We start from the raw sequence: 18977 nt of genomic DNA, 5'->3' as shown, positions 1-18977 counted from the left end.
TAACACGTGCCGGTGTCCTGCATTGACAGATCATCATATATTTTACTAAAACAATGTTTATGTACAAGCCCTATTATGATATGCAAATAAATTCTTTATTTTCATATACACGTATTTGTAACATGCTTAGTTGCCGTCATTTTATTTTAGTTTTATTTTCAATATTAAAAGATGACCTTTATTCTTAAAAACCTCATTTGTATATAGTGTTTATACTATACAAAGTGTTTAAGTATGTTTTTTCTTAGACAACATGGCTTATGCAAGGAATAATTATAATGCTAACAGACTATCAAACGGGAAAAGTCTTTCACATTATCTCAAGAATTCCAATGTGTTCTTAAGGATTACCTTTTTCATTTAGCTGAATGACAGATATATTATAGTTCGCTAAAATTACAAATCAGAAGTTAAATGCAGGTGGATAGAAAACAAGAAGGCTTTAGACAATATATTTATTTACCTACAAAATCAATGCGTTGTGCATAATTGGTGCCATTTAAGAGATCTTCAAACAACGTACTTGCCCATACCCCGACCTCCATGACGTCAATTGTTTTATTCGTTACTTTGCCCCAACTATGACAACTGTTATTCGTGGGGAATTCTTAACCAATTCAACGAAAAGCCTAGTTAATTGACATCTTTTTTGTTGCGGCGGACGTAAATACGAAATGTTCATGATAAAGCTTCTATGTACTTTGATACTTTGAGTAACCAATTCATAATAGAAGACTGTCGCGTAAGTTATAATCATATTCTTAATTTTATCTTTGTCGTTATAAAAAGTGAACATACATAACTAATTATCAGAATTCTTGATAATTATTTGTTACAAAAAACTATTTGTTTAATCGTAAAATATGGAAACTATCATTCTATATAATGCTAAGTTTAAAGATATTCATTTTTAAATGGTATCAAAAATATTTTAAAGCAGTTGCATGTGTAAAAATATGAAAACAAACATCAATCACAACAAAAACAACATGGCAATTGCAGACTCGGTTTGATTGAGTCTATAAATGAGGGATAATGAACAAGTGCAACATCCCTCACGCCCTCTAGCACCGGCTTGAGCGGTAATCAATTCTCAACATTTAATAGTGCTGGCATCAATGATCCCGAAAGACCAGAACAATATAACAACATTGAAGTGAAGTGCGGGTTAAATTTTTACAATAAGACAGTTGTATGTTTCAATGTTCCAGCGATTGTCTACGAAATTGATTCATACTCTGTCTTTGCAGTATCGGTATGCAAAGGAACGTCATTAGCGCCTTGTCAATATATCTGGGACATCCAATGTTTGTCGGCTAATCAAACTGACTGTTTAATATCGGAGGGTAATTAAAAAACATTTCACATTCCAGAAAATCATTTTATTGATCACAATATGTGTACTAGAAACAATCGTTTATTATTTGTTAAACGAATTTATTACCGTCTTTTCTTTTGTTGTGTACGTTTTGCATTTGTTATCCAATTATAATTGCTATTTAAGCCAAAAAGTAATACACATCAAACAAAGGAAACTGTTAAAGTCTTGAATACAGTTCCGGGTGTAAGGAACATTGAAACAACGTAATATTACAATTTTGATAAAGATTATAATCCTGTCACTTTTAGGCAATACCAGCTTCTTTTTAATGATATAGTATAATTAATTAATTATCACAAACCGGTTTTACATGACATTTAATGATTGAATTGTTCTATATTTACTATTTGACATGTTTGTTAAGTTCTATGCAAGTATAAAGAATCATCTTATTATTATTATTTTTATTAAAACATTTACACAAAAAGATTAATATTCAGCATTTCGACTGAAAAGATATTCTTAATAGTTTTGCAAAACTTGCAAATGTGAGATTGCTGTATGTTTATTTGCATAGATTCTATTCATATTGATTTCTTTTTAATGTTTTGTCATGTTTTCGTAAAAAATAGATATACCGTTTAAACTCTGTATTTTATCATCCTATTTATTGTCTGTATAATACATTGACATTTCGTAAAACTTAAAGGAACTCCCGGAGCTTTATTGTCATAAAGAAACTAGAAATATTTTTTTCGAGATTTTTATACCATTTGATGTAATTCTATACCAAAAACTCATATACAAATTTTCTGTTTATTCTTTTACTATGTTTGTCCAGAATTAACATTTATTTAAATGCAAAAAGTCCTAAAGAGAAACGAAATTAAGCGATTTTAAATCTAATCAGGTTAGGAATTGCAATAAATACTTATTTTTAATCACAATCTTAGTATATTTCTTTATCTATTTTTTACATAATAAATAAGTGCCTCCAGTCGACAGATTTTTGGACAACAATAGAGTTCCTTTCATATGCGTGTGTCTAATGTACATGTGTAATTATATTGTCAAAGATCATGAAAACATCTTTCTATAAGATGTTTAGATAAAGTCAAAGTCAATAAAATTATTAATACTTTGGTGGAAGTTATTCATTTGCATTATACTGTATGATAATTCTTATTCAATAAAACCTTTCTTGTATATTACTAGAATATTTGTTTGGATTTCATTCACCATTAATCAAATGTCAACAAACATTCTGGTTAGCAATTTCAATTTGAAAGATATTACAGTAATAACATTTCTTCTCGTTTGTTTGGGTGATTTTCTTGCAATACTTGCTTTCTAATTCTAAGACGACTTATTCCTACTTGAATACTGTAAAATCACCCTTAGGATATGTTGCCTGCTTTTTAAAATTGTCTTTTGACGTCTAATCTGTGATATGCAGGCTTCATAACCTCAGATCCCTTTTCAAAATTCCATTTTATTTAGTTCCGCCCATTGTTTTCTCGTTTAGGGCAAAAGCATTCTTTTACTTGGGGACCATACACCACCTTTCATGGAATGGCACCCTACTGTGTCACATTGAAGGTTCCATGATAACCGCCGTAGGATGTTAATAAATTCAAAATTTCACCATTTTCGTGTTAAATGTTCAATTCTGATTAAGCCGGTGCTAGGGGGCGTGGACGGTTACTTGCATTTTCCAGAACCGTCCATTAACAGGCTTAATCAAACCGAGCCTGCAACATTTTACAATTTTGCCGTGTTGGGCTTTCTTTAGGGATTCTGTTTTTCTCTATTTTATTGTCACATCCGTGTTATTTGTGCCGTGTGGCGGCTGTAAAAAGTCTTTCCGTACATTTAATCAATGATGATATATTTTCGATCCTTGAAGATCGATCAGCACGACATTATTCTTGTGTATACATGTTATGTGTTACTTTTATGTTTATAAATTCAAAATTTCACCATTTTCGTGTTAAATGTTGAATTCTGCTTAAGCCGGTGCTAGGGGGCGTGGACGGTAACTTGCACTTTCCAGTACCGTCCATGAACAGGCTCAATCAAACCGAGCCTGCAACATTTAACAATTTTGCCGTGTTGGGCTTTCTTTAGGGATTCTGTTTTTCTCTTTTTTACCAATGTTCAGCTCTTATTGAAAGTATATGTGTGTTTAAATATGGAAGTAGTGTGCAGGTCACTTTTCAAATCTGGTTAATAAAACTCGTAAAGAAATGAAAAACAAAATCTTCAGTTACCCTTAATTATAATAATTTACACATTTGTGTTTAAAACATTATGCAAATAATTTTTCAATGGCTCCGATTCAAAGGTTTATCTTCATTTTATTCATATTTAATGCTTTAACCTTATGCAGGAAAAGAAACAAATTTTCTAATTCACTATTATGTAACATGTTTGTAAAAATTCATTGCACAATAATGATTTTATTGCAATTTTAGTGATATAATAAAATTTATGTCGACCTTGCATCAATTAATTCCTGACATGAAATTCGGAAATATGTTTAACGAGACTTTTAAGGAACTAGATTATAATGTGTGCGTATGACAATTGATGTTAATGTAAATTAAAATGTAAAATCCTAATTTGATAATTAAATTGGTATTTTCCAGAGCTTTGTCTTAAAATATAGTGTTGTTAATGCTTCAAACAGGAAGAGAAATATTCATTTGGTGTTTGTAAAATAAATTCTGTAGATGATAAGAAAACATAACATAGATACCAACAATAATTGAAAACTTACTGAAAACCTGGAATACACAAGCAACATAATTAAAGGCGCTTTTACTCAATACAGACTTATAGCTTAAATAATATATAAATACATTGAACAACAATGTTAACATTCTGCAATCTTTTCATTTAAAAAAACAAACATCATACATATTTGTTCTTTCGTATGAGCTTTTTTGTGTAAACATGTCACAATTGCTTACTATAGATCAAGTTCGCGACCTTAAAACTATTTTTGTATAACGGCTACAATTTATTCAAAACAATTACTGGTTTAAAACAACAAAATCGCTTTCGAAGTCTCAACATTATTGACATGATTAAGTAACAATTGAAAAAAATAAATTACATAAAAATGAATTTTTCCTACCACAACAACGGTGTCATGTGATGTACCTCATTAAAAATAATGATAAGTTCCATGATTAAACGAAGACTGATACCCTATATAGATAATCAAAGATACAGAAACAAGCGTTTGTTGGTGAAATTTGTCTTGCATTAAGAGTCATGTGAGATATGCCCTGCCTATACAATCTGTTTCATCAACGATGGCATAGTTTGTTTGCTCATTGCTATATATCTCATTTAAGAGCATCCTTAGAAAAGCGGATATTACATTTTTCAATAATTGGGACAATTACATGATTATTAGGATATTGATGGCGAAAAGTCTAAAAATTGAATGTTTTTAATGACAAGATTTCGGGCTGATGATATGTTATTTTATTCGTATTTTATTTCTCAGAATATATATATACATGTTTCCATTTACAGTATACACAAATCATTTCAAATATTCTTAAAAACAGGATTAGAATGGAAGACAAAATGTTTATGAAATTCTTCTCCTTATGATATGTTGATGAAATATTATACAATGCTTTTCCTTTCCTCCTTGGTATGTAGTAATGCTAACATAAGTAATTATTTAAAAAAAAATATTTTTCAGATTATATTACAATGAATACAACAACGAACGAGTCAACTTTCCAACAAGAAGGACCACACAGGACTGATATTTTTCAAATTCACAGAACTGCCGCCCCAGAATTACTCATCATTGACAGGGTTATCACTCCTATATGGTACTTCATTGGCATCATTGGGAACATTTTAAGCGCTAAAATATGGCTTTCACAGAAGATGCGACAATCGAATTCATCTGCGATTTATCTTGGTGCAATCGCTGTTGTAGACTTAATTTTTATTTTCTTGCATGTTTGGATGGAACTCCTGCAGGCATATGGAATAAGCACTTTTAATCAGCCTGTGTTGTGTGAAGTTTTTAATGTATTCTTCCTTTGTCCACAGTATCTAGCGCCGCTTCTTATATTAGGATTCACATTTGAACGATTTATAGCCATTCGCTTCCCGTTTTTGAAGGAAAGTGTCTGTTCCGTAAAGAAGGCGTGCATTGCTGTTAACATTCTTATAGCCGTATCTTTACTCATTAGTTTGATGCAAGCTTATTTCTGGACGTATGATGAGATAGGAGATGCGTGTGAAATAATTGGGTATAAGGTAAATAATTTTTCGATCTTAATAAAATATATGATAACGTTACATAAGCTGAAAATGTTGCCTTTTAGAAAAGCTAACATTGCAAATACTAATAGGTTTTTACCACTTAAATAGAGGCACAGACAAAATTATCATTTCTACGTTTTGATTTTTTTCATTAATTATTCTATAAATGTCCTAAAAATTAATACACTAGGCAGTAATAGGAACAAAAATTTTCTCCTTATAAAGAATAAAATGCTGGTTTCCTAACTTGATCCACGCGGGTCAGGTTAGAGCGTAAAGATTTCACAATAGTTGCCACATTGAACTCTGGAAACGTTAAAGAACATATCAAATGAATGACTTAGACTTGTTTTAATCATACAATATCCACAATATCTGTGATTGTAACTTCCAGGGTTTGTTCAAGTCAGATGACTTGTTTTAAAACTACTCAGTGATTCTGTCAGCGTCTAAATTTCGTTCAATGTATCTTGATATTTTTACGCTTCGAACCCAAAATATATTGAATTTATGCAAAAATTCGTGCTGCTGCTATAAAAAAAATGTCATTTTAGCGTGATATGAGTAAATCAAATCATTTTAATATTTATGTCATTTACTTGCCTGAGTATCCCTTTAAAGAAATATATGCTTAAAATTTACAGTTAGATATTGTATACTAGTATATGGCAATGCTAAGATAAGCATACTAAAAGCTTTTTAAATTTTAATTTTGAAACTAAATTAAAACGTCCCGGAATTTACATAAATAAGAAGGTGAACACACGTGACAAAATAGCATATCAGTGCATCCTGCGAATGTGCGGTCCTTTACTAATCTAAGCAACTGATAGAAGTTGTAATTTGTAAAATCCAAAAGTGCATTTACGAAATAAATCAGCGCCATAAACAGTAAATTAGCGCAATATTTCAGATGATCTTGCATCTTAAACGAGTTTCTGATTGTAAAAAAGAATTTTACAAATTGCACAAGAAAAATAAATAATATAAAAAGTAAACCAAAACATTGATAATTAACTTTAAATTATGGGATTACACTCTGTGTAAATTATACAATCTAATCTAGGCTAAACTCGTGTTGCCCTGGCTCGGGAAATAGCATGTTTTCAGACTGACTAGGATGAATAAGTCATTTTGTTTCACAATAGGAAGAGCATGTTTATATAGGCTGATGAATACAAAACATAATCCATGTACAGTCAATATAGTATTTGAAGGAACATACATATTGGTCATATAAATTTCATCTTACCTTTATAAAAGTTACGTCTTGGATCACCCAAGAAGATACATGTTTGTTTTACATACATTTTTTGTAAATAAATCTATTTTAAAATGGCGATAAACACTTTCAGTGATGTTTCTGTCATCATGTGTTACGTCAATCTTTTATGAATGAAACTCAATTACATTAAGCAGATGTGTGTTTCCTGGATGTGTGAAAAATAAGAAATTAAAATGTCATCAACGCACAAAGATTTTTGAAAAAACAAATTTAAGATATCATTTTGTCATCAATCAGTATGTCAGCCGTCAGGTAAAGAAAATAACAAAAGAAAAAACATTTATCATTAGAAACGCGTTAACGGTGCAAGATAAATTAAGAAAAAGATGTTGAATGGATTTCCAATTGTTCAACTTTAAGAATGACAGCTATTTGTGTGGAAAGGGTCAATCAGATATTGTAAATACGTACACATTGCTTTCATTCCGGTAAACTTGCTTCCTTAGTTTTATTTTTATTTCGGCTGGAATTTGAAAACCCTATTTTCTTTCGGAGAGGTATCAGTTATATTATGAGATTTAATTTGTTCTTTTAGTAATCTTCGCTTTAGATTTCTGTATTAGGATAAAGAAAATGAAACTAATGCATTGTTTTACTTTTTGATTGCAATGAACATTTAACAAAGTCATATGATATATATGAAGATGGATATGAATCTTTTGTTTAAGTCCTGAAAACATATCGTTTGTATTTGCAGGAATTCTTTTACACAATATGGACGTGGGTGTCTGAAATGATTATATTTGCTGCAGTTCCCCTGATTGTTCTCATATTCAACATACTCGTCATCAAAGAAATCAAGAAAATCAATAAATTCCAGGCTTCATTTGGACAAGATCGAGGATCAAATCAGACGTCAACAGTCACCTTGTTATCTGTCTCGTTCTATCTCATTTGTACTTTGTTACCAGCAACAATTGTCTATGCTATTCAAATGAGTATTAAATCGGGAAATTTAGCAACGCATCCCGCTGATTGGTCGAAAGATCCCACGTGGTCTAGTTATATGATTTACTACCATATTAGACGGATTGTTGAGGAAATTTGTTTGTCAAATTATGCGTGTTATGTATTTATCTACTATATTACAAGTGCTTATTTTCGGGCTGAAGTGCACAAAATGTGGTGCTTAGGCAAATATTTTCAATGCAAACAAACATCAGAGGAAAATCAGAAATCAAGCACCAATTATTCGATCATTAAAGGGAAGTGTATTGATAAAACAATTCCAACTGATGTATGAAGCAATTTAGGTATTATATTATTAGGGCAATTTTAGTGAGATATGGAAACATCTTCGATAGCTTGAACATATTTATCATTTGTCTTTTGAAAAGAAAATACAAAGAGATGTCATGTTTTACACAATTACACTATCTAAAGGTGTTGACAACAAAACGAAACTAAAGGATGATTCAACAAAGTTCAAATTTGTCTTCTTTATTGCACTTATTTTTAAGCATTGAATGTATTATGACCAACAATATTTCCTCTCTGTGTTTAAGCAATTTGAACATTTCCAGAATTACCCATAGCTGAACATTTCTAATGTGACGTGATTTCAAACCATCTCGACTTATAACCCACGATTCATTGATACATTTGTAATGATGTTAGATGTAGTCCAGCTTGTAAGATTCTATCAAATATTTCAAGTATATCCACACGTCTATGTTATTATAAAACTATTAAAATAAGTATAGTGTCAAGTTGCTTTTACTCTTTATAAAAGTATTTTATATCAAAAATTGTATAAGCGTAGTGTAATATTGACTGTGTGTAATGTACTTATTCTTATATGAATGTGTAAATATTTTCATGTGCTAGATTTTGCATAAAATGTATTCAAGCGTGCCTGTTAATTGCAATAAACCAATGTTGGTTTTAATATATGTCATTTCTTATGTGATGTCTTAATTCTGTTGTGACTAATGCTTCCAAGTGATCACTTTGTTTCCAAATTTTAATATTTACAGACAGCAAGAATGAATTCTTTTTAGAGATTGAATTATATCGTGATAATAGATAGCATATAGAATGTGAAATTGAAAGAAATATTATGCAAATAGTCACATAAACACAATTACATGAACATAATACAGTTTATATGAGAACGTTCTATATAATTATAAACATATTCCGTATAACACTGATACGATTTTAGAAAGGTTGGGAAATTACAATATCATCATTAAATTGCATTGTTGTTTACCTTGCATATAATTTAAAGTTATTCTCTTTTAGTAGATTGACTCCTTGAGATATACAGGTAGTAACTTCATGGATATCTAATGTGATTCACTGACAGCAAAACACGCAAGAAATATAATGTATTACTGTTAATTACAATGTACAAGTTTGAATGTAATTAAATAACACCAATAAAGCAGTTCTTATCTAATCGTATAGATAAAACCCGATCGAAATATCATGTCAGCTTCCTGGAACATTCTAGGTGCTGATGCAATGTGTCGAGGAACGGGGCGAAGCGACGAACGCTAGGTTGAGAAGCAGGTACTTTAACCGAGAAACCAACGCTAAAAATGTTATAACTATCCAATGATGCCATTACTGAACAGATTTTTTTCTCCACTTTTAAAACAAATGCGTCTTAATACCATATATTTTACCATATAAATATATGCGTTTCAAATAAAAATATAGAACATAAATAATTTTATTTAATATAAATGCTGGATTTTAGAATATAAATATACAATCATATCACATACAAATATTTTTAGAAGTTTGCAACGTATAATGTAGATTATTTTATTACAGTGATGAATAAAATTACTTTTATCTTTTCCAGTACTTTAGTACTCTTGATGAGCATTTATTACATTCACAATGAATTTAACATCTAGCAAAAATGTAGTTTACATATCTGTCTTGAATGCATCTATATAGACATTTTTCATAGAAGCATTCAATACAGACATGTGATCATACATAAATGAAGGCTACATGTATATAATTCAATCAGTTTTACTCATCATTGTATCTCCTATCGTATGCAAATTAGATGATCATGTGTAACAAAACACAAAACTAACTTTAAGAAATTAAATATAAGAAATGTGAACCTGATAATAAAATGTAACTTCTACTTCAGAACGAGGTCAGTTCTCAACAAATACTGAAGTTTATGATAACTTTACGAGAGAAAGACATGGATATACTTTATTCAATAAAGTATTTAGAAATATTAAATCAATATCAAAGTTTTATATTAAAGTTATTGCAATTCAAGATAAAACAATTAAATCAGATACTGGTATTCAAACAGAGTTTTGTTTCATATCACATTACAACTGGTAATCCTTCACATCTAACTATTTTTAGGGTAATTATATTGATATTGATATTTAGCATACTCCTCTGACTTTTAACAAGCATAGATGTTGGCGTTTCACTTTCTAACATTTTAACTTTTTAACATTGTGTGTTTGTTAAAAGATGAAATAAAGATAAAAAGCAAGATGATGATAATGTGAGGAAATTAAAAGGTGTCTAAATTGGACGGTCACATGGAAAAATATTTATTAAATAAGTTAAGCATTTAAGAATGTAAACATAAGATGATGAAATGTTTAAGAACATTTACATTTCTTGTTATTGGTTAATTTTACGAGCACCAACACAGTAAAGGTCAAATGCCGTCATTGTAGTGGACGTAACTTCAGGTGCCCCTCCGTGCATAATTTCAGGTTCGAGTGTGCACCCGAGTAGAACCACCAACGTTCAGTTAGCTAGCTTGATAGCCTTCTAACATTAAGTCCCTAGCTGTTTACAAACCTACAGCAATTAAGGGACAAGTTGTTTGAAACCACTATGCAACTAAGTTATTTGTAACGTTCAATGTATTGAATTTATGCATATACACAATACTTTGACGTTAAAAGAAAGCTTAAGATTAGCTTGAGTTAAGATTGTCTGCTGAGACGAAGATTGATACTTCAAACAAACAATCAAAGATAAAGAGACAAGTGTTTGTCAGATACGATCAGTCATACATTAGGATTCGCGTGAGAGACATCATTACTAGATTGTTTCATAGAAGCTACACAGTTTGTTCACCGCTATATGTTTTAATTTACAGAGCATTCATGGGAAGAGGAAATTTAATTTCCACACAAATTGCTAAAATTACATTAGATTTAGGACTTTTTAGTAAATTGTTTGCTGTTTCTGAGTTGCTTGTGGGAATCTGGGTCTGTTGAATTGTAGATAAACGGGGTAAATAAGTACTCCAAAAAGTAATACTAAATGTTTTCTAATAAAAAGTGTCTGTTCCTTAAAGAGAGCATTCATTGCAGTAAACAGTTTTATAGCCGCGTCTTTACTCATAGCTAATTGATAAGATATGCGTTTTGTGTATTTATCTACTATATTTCAAGAGCTTTTTCCGTAATTTGGTGCTTAGGCAAATAATTGCATTCTAAACAAACATCGGAGGAAAATCAGAAATAAAGCACCAATTATTTGATCATAAAAGTACATGTATTGATAAAACAATTCCAACTGATGTATGAAGCAATTTTGAAAGTTAAATAATTATGACAATTGCAGTGACATATGAAAACGTCCTTGTGAACATGATCATATTCTTCAGTCGTTAATGGAAACAGATTTACTTACAACAAAAGAACAGGAGAAATGCAAAAAAATAACATATTATTTACATTAGACAACATTAATATTAATATGACAAAAACACTGCGATTTATATTAAGCACAGAATGTTATGGGAATAGAAATAAAAAGATAAGTATATCAACAGAATACATGACCAAGCGTTGATACATTATTTTGCACTTCTATGATACTTTAATGTTTAGCTCGATTGAGACATGTAGCCGTTAACTATGATTCAGATTGATGTAAAATTACAATAATGCTCTATTAGTACATTGTAATGTACCGAAACACCACAGTTTAAACATAATATGAAACATTAATTTCTTCTCTCATAGCAAACGGCATCCTTGAAACATACATTAGTTTCAACGGATATATAAGACGATTTCCCTAGAGCAAACCACGCAATTAACATAAATTCTTGATGTTCCAGTCTGAATGATAGAAACTCACGCAGATACACATGTAGTAGATCTAAAGTTATCATAGATATAACCATGTTTCTGATTCCATGAGAGCAAATACGCAATACTGAAAACCATGGTCCAGACTTTATTATATAAAAACGCAGGTAAAGCAATTCTAAACTCAACATAGATATGACCAGGTTTATAGGAAGCATTTGAAACTTTTGATAAACGACCTTATACAATGCATAAACTCATTTCAATTAACAAAAAATTATTATTATTTTGGTGGTAGTTATTAATTTTCATTATTCTGTATTCAACAAAATCTCATTTCTGATCCATAGAGTATGTTAAGATATCTGATTGGATTCATTCGTAAGTCAACAAACATTCAGGTTTTCAATTTCAATTTGTAAAATATTAAAGTAATAACATTTCTTATCATTTGTGCGGGTGGGATTTTCTTACAATACTTGCTTTCTAATTCTAAGACAGTGTTTTTTTACCAGAATATTCGGCGTAATTCGGCCCCATTCTCCCCTCAAAATAGTATGTTTTTCACTCTTCAAAGTCGAAATTTTCTCCTATACGGCAGCCCGAATTTGCCTGCAATGAATATCATTTTTTTGCAACAAACTGCCGAAAAATGTTTGATTTTATGCTTGTAAGACTCACTGTTAACCAAGGTTGTTTACAAATCGTTCTTTGGTACCTTAGGGGAGCTACTCTCGGCGTACCAACAAGTTTAACATGTGACGCGTCGATATTTTAGACCCGTATATTAAGAAAAAGCTACGTATTTTAAAATTGTGTTGCTCCCCTTTTCTACCGCAAAGAAAACAATATAAAATAAATAAACGAATACAATTCTCCCTCCTATTGCATTTTTCCCCTCCAAAGCACACCGACCCCCTTCCCCCAAAAGTGAAAAAACTACTTTAAGACGACTTACCACTGTTCAGAGTTTAGTGTAAGTATAATTATATGTGTTTAAATATGGAAGTAGTATGCTGTTCACGTTTCAAATCTGGTTAATAAAACTCGTAGGAAAATGAAAAAGAAATTCTTCAGTTACGCTCAATTATAATAATTTAAACATTTTTGTTTAAAACATTATGCAAATAAACTTTTCAGTTGCTCCGATGCAAAGGTTTATCTCCATTTTATTCAAATTTAATGCTTTAATTTTATGCAGAAAAAGAAACAAATTTTCTAATTCACTATAATGTATCATGTTTCTAGAAATTCATTGCACAATAAATAGTGTTTTTATTGAAACTTTTAGTGACATAATCAAATTTATATCAACCTTGCGTCAATTAATTCCTGGCATGAAGTTCGGAAATCACCAATTTGAATGTTTTACGAGACTTTTAAGAAACTACATTATAAGGTGTGCCTATGTCAATTAATGTTTATTTGAATAAAAATGTAAAATCCTAATTTGATTATCAAATTGGTATTTTTCAAAGTTTTGTCAAAAAAACATAACTCTGATACGACTGATGATTGAAAACTTACTGAAAACCTGGAATACAAAACCAGCATGATTAAAAGATGCGTTTATTCACTATTGAAATAGACCCAAAATAATAAACAGATACATTGAACAACAGAGTAAACATTCTGCAATCTTTCCATTCTAAAAAAACACATCATTCATGTTTGTTGATTCGTCTGAACGTTTTTGTGTAAACATCTTACATTTGCTGAATATATCATGTTTCATAAAGCCACATCCTTAAAACTATTTTATAATATAACAATTTATTCCAAAACAAATATTCGTTGAAAACAGTATAAATCGCTTTAGGAAATTTATCATTATTGACATGATTAAGTAAGAATTGAAAAACATAACTACTTACGACTGAAATTTTCCTATCACAACAAAGCATCAGGCGATGAACATCATTAAAGATAATAATTACTAAGATTGATACCTAACACTGATAATTGAAGATACAGAAACAATTAAGAGTCACGTGGGATGCGCTTTGCCTATACAATCAGTTTCATCCAGGATGACATAGTTTGCTCATTGTTATATATCTCATTTGATAGCATCCTTAGCAAAGCGGATATTACATTTTTCAATAACTGGAACAATTACATGATTGTTAGGATATTAAAGGCGAAAAAATCTATTAATAAAATGCTTTTTTGACAAGATTTTGGCCTTATAATTTGCCATTTTAATCATACATTATTTCTCATAATATATATACATGTTTCGATTTACAATATACACAAATCATTTCAAATATTCTTAAAAGAGAATAGAATGGAAGACAAAATGTCTTTTGAAATTCGTATTTTATTAAATGTTGATAAAGAATGATAGAATGCTTTTCCTCCTCGATATGTAGTAATGCTTACATGATTTAATATTTCAGATCATATAACAATAAATACAGCAACAAATGAGCCAACTTTCCAACAAGATGGACCACACAGGATTGATATTTTTCAAATTCACAGACTTGCCGCCCCAGAATTACTCATCATTGACAGGGTTATCTTTCCTATATGTTTCTTTATCGGCATCATGGGGAACATTTTAAGTGCTAAAATATGGCTTTCGCAGAAGATGCGACAATCGAACTCATCTGCGATTTAACTCGGTGCAATCGCTGTTGTAGACTTATTTTTTATTTTTAAACATGTTTGGATGGAACTCCTGCAGGCATATGGAATAAGCACTTTTAATCAGCCTGTGCTGTGTGAAGTTTTTAATGCGTTATTCCTTTGTCCGCAATATCTAGCGCCGCTTCTTATATTAAGATTCACATTTGAACGATTTATAGCCATTCGCTTCCCGTTTTTTAAGGAAAGTGTATGTTCCGTAAAGAAGGCGTGCATTGCTGTAAACATTCTAATAGCCGTATCTTTACTCATTACTTTGTAGCAAGCTTATTTCTGGACGTATGATGAGATAGGAGATGCGTGTGAAATAGTTGAGTACAAGGTAAATAATTTTTCGCTCTAAATAAAATCTATAATAATGTTACATAAGCTGAAAATGTTGCTAACAAAAGCTAACATTGCAAATACTAATAGGTTTTTACCACTTAAAGAAATATATGCTTAAAATTTACAGTAAGATATTGTATACTATTATATGACAATGCTAAGATAAGCATATTATAAGCATTTTAAATTAAAATTTGAAACGAAATTAAAACGTTCCGGAATTTACATAAATAAGAAGGTGAACACACGTGACAAAATAGCATATCAGTGCATCCTACGAATGTGCGGTCCTTGCTAATCTAAGCAACTGATAAGAGTTGCCATTTGTAAAATCCAAAAGTATAATACGAAATAAATCAGCGCCATAAACAGTAAATTAGCGCAATTTCGCAGATTATCTTGTATCTTAAACGAGTTTCTGATTGTAAAATGAATTTTACAAAGTGCACAAGAAAAAAAATATAAAAAGTAAACCAAAACATTGATAATTAACTTTAAATCATTAATTTACACTTTGTGTAAATTCTACAATCTTACCTTGGCTAAACTTGTGTTGCCCTGCCTCGGGAAATAGCATGTTTCCAGACTGACTAGGATGAATAGGTTATTCTGTTTCAAAATAGGAAGAGCATGTTTATATAGGCATATTGAATACAAAACATAACCCATGTACAGTCAATATAGTATTTGAAGGAACATACTTATTGGTCATATAAATCTTATCTTACCTTTATAAAAGTTACGTCTTGGAACACCCAAGAAGATACATGTTTGCTTTACATAATTAAATCTATTTTAAAATGGCGATAAACACTTTCAGTGATGTTTCTGTCATCATGTGTTACGTCAATCTATTATGAATGAAACTCAATTACATTAAGCAGATGTGTGTTATCTAGCTGTGTGAAAAATAAGAAATTAAAATGTCATCAACGCATCAAGATTTTTGAAAAACTAATCTAAGATATCATTTTGTCATCAATCAGTGTGTCAGTCGGTATGTAAAACGATACCGTCAGGTAAAGAAAACAACAAAAGAAAAAAACATATATCATCATAAAATCAGAAACGCGTTAACGGTGCAAGATGAATTAAGAAAAAGATGTGTAATGGATTTCCAATTGTTCAACTTTAAGAATGACAGCAAATTGTGTGGAAAGGGTCAATCAGATATTGTAAATACGTACACATTGCTTTCATTCCGGTAAACTTGCTTCCTTAGTTTTTGTTTTATTTCGGCTGGAATTTGTAAACCGTATTTTCTTTCCGAGAGATATCAGTTATATCATGAGATTTTATTTGTTCTTCTAGTAATCTTCGCTTTAGCTTTCTGTATTAGGATAAAGAAAATGAAACTAATGCATTGTTTTACTTTTTTATTTCAATGAACATTTAACAAAGTCATATGATATATATGAAGATGGATATGAATCTTTTGTTTAAGTCCTGAAAACATATCGTTTGTATTTGCAGGAATTCTTTTACACAATATGGACGTGGGTGTCTGAAATGATTATATTTGCTGCTGTTCCCCTGATTGTTCTCATATTCAACATACTCGTCATCAAAGAAATCAAGAAAATCAATAAATTCCAGGCTTCATTTGGACAAGATCGAGGATCAAATCAGACGTCAACAGTCACCTTGTTATCTGTCTCGTTCTATCTCATTTGTACTTTGTTACCAGCAACAATTGTGTATGCTATTCAAATGAGTATTAAATCGGGAAATTTAGCAACCAATCCCGCTGATTGGTCGAAAGATCCCACGTGGTCTAGTTATATGATTTACTACCATATTAGACGGATTGTTGAGGAAATTTGTTTGTCAAATTATGCGTGTTATGTATTTATCTACTATATTACAAGTGCTTATTTTCGGGCTGAAGTGCACAAAATGTGGTGCTTAGGCAAATATTGTCAATGTAAACAAACATCAGAGGAAAATCAGAAATCAAGCACCAATTATTCGATCATTAAAGGGAAGTGTATTGATAAAACAATTCCAACTGATGTATGAAGCAATTTAGGTATTATATTTTTAGGGCAATTTTAGTGAGATATGGAAACATCTTCGATAGCTTGAATATATTTATCATTCGCCTTTTGAAAAGAAAATACAAAGAGATGTCACACTATCTAAAGGTGTTGGCAACAAATCGAAACTAAAGGATGATTCAACAAAATTCAAATTTGTCTTCTTTATTGCACTTATTTTTAAGCACTCAATAAATTATGACCAACAATATTTCCTCTCTGTGTTTAAGCAATTTGAACATTTCCAGAATTACCCGTAGCTGAACATTTCTTATGTGACGTGATTTCAAATCATCTCGACTTATAACGCACGATTCATTGATACATTTGTAATGATGTTAGATGTAGTCAAGCTTGTAAGATTATATCAAATATTTCAAGTATATCCACACGTCTATGTTATTATAAAACTATTAAAGTCAGTATAGTGTAAAGTTGCTTTTACTCTTTATAAAAGTATTTTATATCAAAAATTGTATAAGCGTAGTGTAATATCGACTGTGTAAAATGTACTTATTCTTAAATGAATGTGTAAATATTTTCATGTGCTAGATTTTGCATAAAATATATTCAAGCGTGCCTGTTAATTGCAATAAACCATTGTTGGTTTTAATATTAGGTCATTCCTTATGTGATTTCCTAATATGTACAAACGTTTAGAAATGACTATCTGTTAGAGATGATATCATGATAATAGATAGCATATAGAATGTGGAAAAGAAAGAAATATTATGAAAATAGTCACATAAATACAATTTCATGAACATTATACAGTTTACAGAGAACTTTCTATATATAAACATATTACTCTTAACAGTGATACGAATTTAGAGGTTTGAAAATTACAATATCACCATTTATGTGCATTGATGTTTACCTTGCATATAATATAATGTCCTTCACTTTTAGTCGATTGACTCTTTGAGACATGCATGTAGTATTTTCAGTGAATATACAACGTGATTCACTGACAGCAAAACACGCATGAAATATAATGTTTTACTGTTAATGACAATGTGCTAGTCTGAATGTAATTAAAGAACGCCAATATATCAGTTCTTATAACATTGTATAGATATGACCAGATCGAAAGATAATGCCAGCTTCCTGGAACATTCTAGGTACTGGTGTTATGTGACGAGTACAATTTGTCAGTGGAAGGGCACGAAACGACAAAAGCTAGGATGGGAATCAGGTACTTTAACCACAAGACCAAAGCTACGCTTTCTTGTCCTTTGAATAAACCCGTTCGGCATTTGTTGTCACTAGATACATTTACTCTTTATGAGTATTTATTACATTCACATTAAATTTAACATCTATTCAGTCGCACAACCTTACCCACGTGCAACAATAGTCTAATATTTTATAGAGTTATTCAAAACAGACATGTGAACTGCATTTTTGCTATGCGACTGAATAGATGTTAAATTTAATGTGAATGTAATAAATACTCATAAAGAGTATTGATGTTCTGAAAGAGATTAAAGTAATTTTATTTATTACTGTAATAAAAGAATCTACATTATTATGGTGTGCGGAACTTTGCAAAATTCGAATAATATTTTTATGTGATATAATTTTATATTTATATTCTAAAATTAAGCATTTATATTGAATAAAATTATTTACGTTCTCTATTATTATTTTTATTTAAAACGCAAATATTTATATGGTAAAAAAAATGGTATAAAAACGCATTCGTATTGATTTCGATAAAGTGGAGGAAAATATGTGTTCAGTAATGGCATCATTGGATACTAATAGCATATTTAACGAACGTAAGATGTTATAAAGTCCTACCTAGGAGTTATAATATTGGTTATTAAGATTTTTGACAAGTTATATGGCCGTGTATAACGGTTGTTTGGAAATATGACACGAGCCGCTAGGCGAGAGTTTTATACCAAACATCCATTTTTATACGACCATATAACTTGTCAGAAATATCTATAACGAATTTATAATACAGCATGCATCTAAGAGGAAAAAGTAAGATTGCTTTATAAATT

General features: G+C 30.5%; 1 protein-coding gene across 4 annotated transcripts in view; it reads left to right on the top strand.

Annotated features, from left to right (window-relative positions):
• The window catches only part of LOC132722986 (proteinase-activated receptor 1-like), a 68320-nt gene extending 50921 nt beyond the window's left edge, over positions 1-17399 (top strand). For 3 of the 4 annotated variants that reach the window (XM_060707631.1, XM_060707630.1, XM_060707632.1), the window contains exons 2-3: positions 5043-5614; positions 7603-8614. In XM_060707631.1, the coding sequence (XP_060563614.1) occupies positions 5054-5614; positions 7603-8148 (1107 nt within the window). In that variant the 5' untranslated portion in view covers positions 5043-5053 and the 3' untranslated portion in view covers positions 8149-8614. Of the gene's footprint in view, positions 1-5042; positions 5615-7602; positions 8615-16402 lie in introns of those variants that run through there. The other variant, XM_060707633.1, reaches the window with a different exon arrangement.
• The last annotated feature ends 1578 nt before the right edge of the window (positions 17400-18977 follow it).

The sequence above is a fragment of the Ruditapes philippinarum genome, unplaced genomic scaffold (genome assembly GCF_026571515.1).
Source record: "Ruditapes philippinarum isolate M1 unplaced genomic scaffold, ASM2657151v2 ctg560_1_1_1_1, whole genome shotgun sequence".
Classification (NCBI taxonomy): Eukaryota; Metazoa; Mollusca; class Bivalvia; order Venerida; family Veneridae; genus Ruditapes; species Ruditapes philippinarum.
The sequence above is the reverse complement of the archived record's forward strand: the minus strand, read 5'-3'. Positions and strand labels throughout refer to the sequence as shown.